Genomic DNA, 6,143 nt, shown 5'->3' on the forward strand with positions numbered 1-6,143 from the left:
CTCTCTCTCATACACACACACACACTCTCTCTCACACACACACACACACACACTCTCTCTCATACACACACACACACACTCTCACCCGAGCCGCCCGATCCGAAGCCGAAGCCTGTGGGTGCAGATGTCGTGGTCGCGCCTCCGAAGCCTGTGCCAGGAAGACCTGTAACCGTGACAACAGCTGGTGAGCGCCTGTAACCGTGACAACAGCTGATGAGCTCCTGTAACCGTGACAACCGTCTCAGCATAAAGCGGAGCATCTGAAGGAATGCTGGGAAAGCATGAACTTGTAAAGCAAAGGTCGTGGGTTCGAGTCTGGATACAGGTGGGAGTGATACAGCGCTCCTGATGTTATAAAACCTGATGTTATTGTTAGCAAGCGGCTGGCTATATTAGCATCTCACACACAATACTGACTGCAGGAACCTTCGGATGTTCATTCGTGTTTATTTCAGCGGGCGCAGGGATCTGTCACTCACATTAAACAGCATTTATTGTCTGAATATTGTAAGAAAATGGACAGAATATGAAATCTGAGACTTTCTTTCGTATCTAAAACATCAAAGCACAAAGCTAATTGGGATTTATTGGATGCGAGGCGATATAATGTTCCGTTCACTAACTGAGAACAGGCCAGACTAAGACTCGATATCGTCTTGTACAAATACAAATCGATATTTTAGCCAGCCCTAGTGATGACGTCACGAACACGACTGCGCCGCTGGATGAGGATGATTTACACGAGCAGCTTCATCATCTTCATCATCTTCATCAAACACGCGTCAGAGCTAATCGACTTCTGGCTGACTCCTCGTGTATTCATATATTCTGCAGCTTTCATATGAAACTATGAAAGCTCATCGGAACTGAGAAACAGAGTTTAATTGCACTCACTCGCGCCGCTGAAGTTGAACGCCATGTTTCCGGTCCCGCCGCGATACAGTCCGACCGGAAACAGAAACCGTCCACAAGTGGTTCCCACGCGCGCAGTCGCTGCTGACCGAGAAGTACACACGAACACAGCCCTGCGAGCCTGTGTCTGATGTCTGCGGGGGGTGTTCTAGTAAAGAGCACTGATGATGAAACACTGAGAAAACGAACAGCACTTTAATGAACTCAGTGTTTTCATTCGAATGGTTTTCTGTGTGAAACTTTGCACATTGCGCTTATATTCTGGCTTCATCTGCTTGCCTGCACAACATAGACATCATAAGATGTTTACCCACAGCCTCGTGCCCAAACCTAGCCCTCATCACTAACTGGCTGCATGCCTTCTCTGGCCTTTGAATGGTTCATTAATATCATCATGACATCTTTCCCAGTGTCTTCATCGTCTCCACAACCAGCAGCCGCATCATATATTGATGTACATCTAGTTTCTGTTATTGGATGACCTACTCCATAAAAACCCAACAAGAGAAACTTAATCAACAGCTACTATTACAGAGAAAGAGAGAGAGTTCAGCAGCTGCAGACTCGACAATATCAGACCAACAAGAGCTAACCGCTGCTGCACTCGCTGCCGTGCCAGCGCTGCCTTGATTTTGCAGAACTATTATATTCGTATAGAATGAGATGTAAAGAGCTGTGAACTACCGGAAGTGATCAGGTTTAGTTAAGAGTGGTCCGGACTAACCCAAGCACAGCAGCACTCACTGAAGGGGTCCCGAACTAAGCAGCTTTGGGGAAACACAGCCCTGCTCGTCACTGACGGTCTGTGTATTTTCTACGAAGCAAATCAAAATCAACACGTTTGAACATTAACTAAAAGTTTTATTAACATTGCATTGTTTACAAAACCAGCAGAAACACAAAGATGAACGTAAATCATCAGATGCTGAGCTGTTCCTCAAAAAGAGGCCAGTTCTAAAACACCTCACGTGGCTTAATGCATCAAAACAGCGTTTTCTGAACGACTAAACTCAATAGACTGCTAATAAATCACACTGTTTACAGACAAACAGATATGAGCCATAACACAGACTGAACGCGTTTAATTCACGACAAACGTTCAGACAAACTTGAGTTAGGTCTTTTAAAAACACTGTTTTCCTCGTAACGTTTTCTATGGGAGAAAAGCGCTTAATGTGTAATTAAACACGTTCAGTCTGTATTATGGCTCATATCTGTTTGTCTGTACATTATATGCTTTATTAATAATGTGTTTATGCATTATTAATCAAGCACAGTTTTAGTGCATTAAGCCACGAAGCGTTTTAGAATGGCCCAAAAGAGAAACCCTTCCTGAAGCAGAAGCAGAACCTCGGGTCTGGGATCAGATCTCTACAGCGAGGTTATCTCCGGGCCGTGCGCTTCATCTGCGTCCTCTTCTTCAGCTCTGTGAGGCGCAGCTTCTTCTTGGATCTCTGTGGTTCTGGAGGCTGCAGCTGGACCGCAGGATCTCTGGGCTCGGCTGGAGTCGAGAACACGTCGTCCGTCACGTCTCTGGCCAGCACCTCCTGCTCCTCCGAGCGCTTCTCCTTCAGGATCTGCTTCACCGTCTGCCGCTGCTTCTGCCGGGCCGCTGTGGCCTGTCGGATCACGCGCCGGTGCTGGACACACATCACACACAACACCAGCCTGAGACACGGTTTATTCACCACGTTTGACCGATTCTCCGTTTTTATGATTTTTAACTAGTCCACTTGAAAATGTAACTACAACATGATTCAGTAACTGGTTCTTTATTAACCCTCTAGTTAAAGACAATTCTACTTCCAGAGCAGCACACATGAAGCTGTCGACGTGATGTAAAGCACTTGTTTAATAGCTTTGCAGAAAAGATGCATGAACTACAGCTACATCTGGTCTTATACATGTTATATGTTCAGAAATAATACGAGGAAAATGCGTTCAGAAATGCTCAAAAGTCAAGGTAATTCAAATTCAAAACAGCTGAAGGAATAGCAGCAGTAGATTATTATTAACTATAAATGTTCTGTAAAACAGCAGCTTTCAGTCTGTCACCGTGATGCAAACATGAAATATCAGACACACAGTAGTAGTTACAGGTTTTTTATTCGCTTGTGCTGCTTTTCCATAGTTTGTTCTGTGTAAACATGGACGTGGTTGACGGCTGCGCTCGCGTCTCTTGCATGAAACGGTATTCTAGAGACACTGCGCTCAAGTTAAGAGAAGTTCACTCATCTTCTTACGTGTGTTTGCTCTTCCTCTGCCACGTCACATCTTTATCAACACAAAAGCTCATTCTGTGTGAATGGTGTCTCGTGATACGAGCGGTTTATCATTCTGTTCTCTTCACTGTTATCATTGGCATATTGACAGTGTCTAATTCTAACGTTTGGTAACATTTCTATTCACAATCACGATACTTTGATTTCTAAAAATTAAATCATGGCAAAACATTAAATTCGAAGTAAATGATCAAATGTGAAGAATGTCCCAGGCCTAGTGAGGAAGAGCGCGGTGCTGAAGAGTCTTACCATGTTCGGAGACTGGAAGTGAGGGTTCTCGTACAGCGTGGGTCCGCCGAAGCTGCCCTGGAAGACTTTGATGAGATTCAAGACGAACCGCGGGCCGATCTCCACCAGAGACGCGTCTTCTTCGATGATCTGCGGACGACAATCACAGAATCCTTCAGAAACTGCGGCTGACGCAAACAGCCTGGCGCTGGAGCTGCGCTGCTCACCTGATAGTTCCTGAACCAGATCCTGTGCTCAGCGATGGTGAAGCTCAGAACGTGATCCACAAACGGCTGACTCTTCGGGTGATACCGAGGCGTCGAGAAGATCTGCAAGAACCACACTCGAGCCGTCAGAACGTGTTCAGTAATTATGAGCCGTGCGAGGAAATTACACACGCATCAGTGTTCAAAATGAACGTGTCTGAAAGCAGTCAGTGTTTCTGTTAATCGGTTTCTCAGCACCAGTGCTTTAATAATGAACGAGGAGGATCAAACACAGTGGGCTGAGAATGTATTACTACACATCCTCTCCAGACACTTCACACACACACAGGGCGTGATGTGCACATAATTCAGTCATTCTGCAGCAAAAAATTAAAGAGGGATCAATGTTGAAATAAACCTGAGTGAAGAGCTCCTTCAGCAGCGCGTAATGCGGCTCCTTGTCAAATTTCTATGAAATGACAGACAAACATCATCATCATCTTCATCATCATCATCAGTTGCACACGCGTGTGATCTGCAAGCGTGTTCCACTCACCGGGTCGAAGGACAGCAGCGGTCTGGAGCCTTTCAGACAGTTTCCGGTCATTTTCAGCTCAGCCAGAGTGTGAACTACAAACACAAAATCAGTCATCGTTACATCGAAACAAGAGTTCAGTGATAATGCGGCTCCTTGTCAAATTTCTATGAAATGACAGACAAACATCATCATCATCTTCATCATCATCAGTTGCACACGCGTGTGATCTGCAAGCGTGTTCCACTCACCGGGTCGAAGGACAGCAGCGGTCTGGAGCCTTTCAGACAGTTTCCGGTCATTTTCAGCTCAGCCAGAGTGTGAACTACAAACACAAAATCAGTCATCGTTACATCGAAACAAGAGTTCAGTGTGAAGTCATTTCAGAACTCAAGACTTTCTCCTCAGTCTCTAAAAACAGCAGAACTGTGACAGCTCATTAACATAATCACCCACATCTACATCAATCATGCAGCAAGCTGAGCCAATCATGCAGAGCTCATTTACATACAAACATCCTAAAGGCCCAGCTGTTTAATTAAGAGAGAGGAATGAAGAAGAGTTGAATAAATGACAACTGTTGGATTCACACAACATTAGCAGACCAGTCGACTACAGTGAATAAACTGACATTTAATCATTATTAATATAAAAAGCACACATGACATGATCTAGTCTAAGCTTGTCAAATAACTGAATGAAAGAAATCACACCGTTCTGTACGAGGAACTTGGCCGACGGTCCGTGAGGGACGTTTGAGATCCTGTAAGAGAAGAGCAGACGAGATCTCAGCACACACCGCTGACTCATGATGAGCATATTATTATTATTATTTCTTACGTCTCACTGACATGTCGCTCACCACATATAAAGATCCTGTTTCTTCTTGGCTTCAAAGAAGATGCATTTATTGCAGTTTTTGATTTCACACACCTGAAACACAGCAGCCGTTAGAATCAGACATCAAAGCCCGAATCACGAGACTACAGAATGCTTTCTGTTCAAGTACCTCGTTCACCACAAAGAGCTTGTCTTTTCTGTCCATCTTGGTGTCTGGAAGAAAACAAAGCCAGAGTGATATTTGGTTGATTGTCTGGTTAGTGCTGGTTTAGCTGGTTAGTGCGGCCGGTCTGATGTGGTTTACCAGCTTTGCTGTGTGGCATCATGGTCCGCAGATCCATCATCAGGTGCCTCGTCCTGAAGCTGATCCCACGAGAAGAAAACACCAACACTCGCTCCTTATTCGTCCATTTGCCCTGAAGAACATGAATATGAATAAGATTATACACATGACACTGGTTTACACTAATATACACACACACCAAAATACACACACACACCTAAATACCACAATACACACACACACAAAAAATACACACACACTGGATATTCCGTGTAGTTTAACGCGAGCGTGTGTATATTCCGTGTAGTTTAACGCGAGCGTGTGTATATTCCGTGTAGTTTAACGCGAGCGTGTGTATATTCCGTGTAGTTTAACGCGAGCGTGTGTGTATATTCCGTGTAGTTTGACGTGAGCGTGTGTGTATATTCCATGTAGTTTAACGTGAGCGTGTGTGTATATTCCGTGTAGTTTGACGTGAGCGTGTGTGTATATTCCATGTAGTTTGACGCAAGCGTGTGCGTATATTCCGTGTAGTTTGACGTGAGCGTGTGTGTATATTCCGTGTAGTTTAACGCGAGCGTGTGTGTATATTCCGTGTAGTTTGACGTGAGCGTGTGTGTATATTCCATGTAGTTTGACGCAAGCGTGTGCGTATATTCCGTGTAGTTTGACGTGCGCATATTCCGTGTAGTTTGACGCGCGTGTATGTATATTCCCTGTAGTTTAACGCGCGAGTGGATATTCCGTGTAGTTTGACGCGAGCGTGTGCGTATATTCCGTGTAGTTTGACACGCGTGTGTGTATATTCCGTGTAGTTTGACGCGCGGGTGTGCGGATATTCCGTGTCGTTTAAGGCG

General features: G+C 44.8%; 2 protein-coding genes across 2 annotated transcripts in view; both read right to left on the reverse strand.

Annotated features, from left to right (window-relative positions):
* nup54 (nucleoporin 54) overlaps positions 1–983 on the reverse strand; it is a 22,351-nt gene extending 21,368 nt beyond the window's left edge. The window contains 2 exon segments of the mRNA XM_016261282.1: positions 86–163; positions 895–983. Coding sequence (XP_016116768.1) covers positions 86–163; positions 895–919 — 103 coding nt within the window. The 5' untranslated portion in view covers positions 920–983.
* A 776-nt stretch (positions 984–1,759) lies between these two features.
* The window catches only part of LOC107574852 (biogenesis of ribosomes BRX1), a 6,229-nt gene continuing 1,845 nt past the window's right edge, over positions 1,760–6,143 (reverse strand). The window contains exons 2-10 of the mRNA XM_016261284.1: positions 5,308–5,419; positions 5,173–5,216; positions 5,026–5,096; positions 4,877–4,926; positions 4,415–4,488; positions 4,047–4,097; positions 3,650–3,751; positions 3,444–3,572; positions 1,760–2,552 (exon numbers count right to left, since the gene is read on the reverse strand). Of these exons, the coding sequence (XP_016116770.1) occupies positions 2,295–2,552; positions 3,444–3,572; positions 3,650–3,751; positions 4,047–4,097; positions 4,415–4,488; positions 4,877–4,926; positions 5,026–5,096; positions 5,173–5,216; positions 5,308–5,419 (891 nt within the window). The 3' untranslated portion in view covers positions 1,760–2,294. The remainder of the gene's footprint in view (positions 2,553–3,443; positions 3,573–3,649; positions 3,752–4,046; positions 4,098–4,414; positions 4,489–4,876; positions 4,927–5,025; positions 5,097–5,172; positions 5,217–5,307; positions 5,420–6,143) is intronic.

The sequence above is a fragment of the Sinocyclocheilus grahami genome, unplaced genomic scaffold (assembly GCF_001515645.1).
Source record: "Sinocyclocheilus grahami isolate Dianchi unplaced genomic scaffold, SAMN03320097.WGS_v1.1 scaffold2360.1, whole genome shotgun sequence".
Taxonomy (NCBI): domain Eukaryota; kingdom Metazoa; phylum Chordata; class Actinopteri; order Cypriniformes; family Cyprinidae; genus Sinocyclocheilus; species Sinocyclocheilus grahami.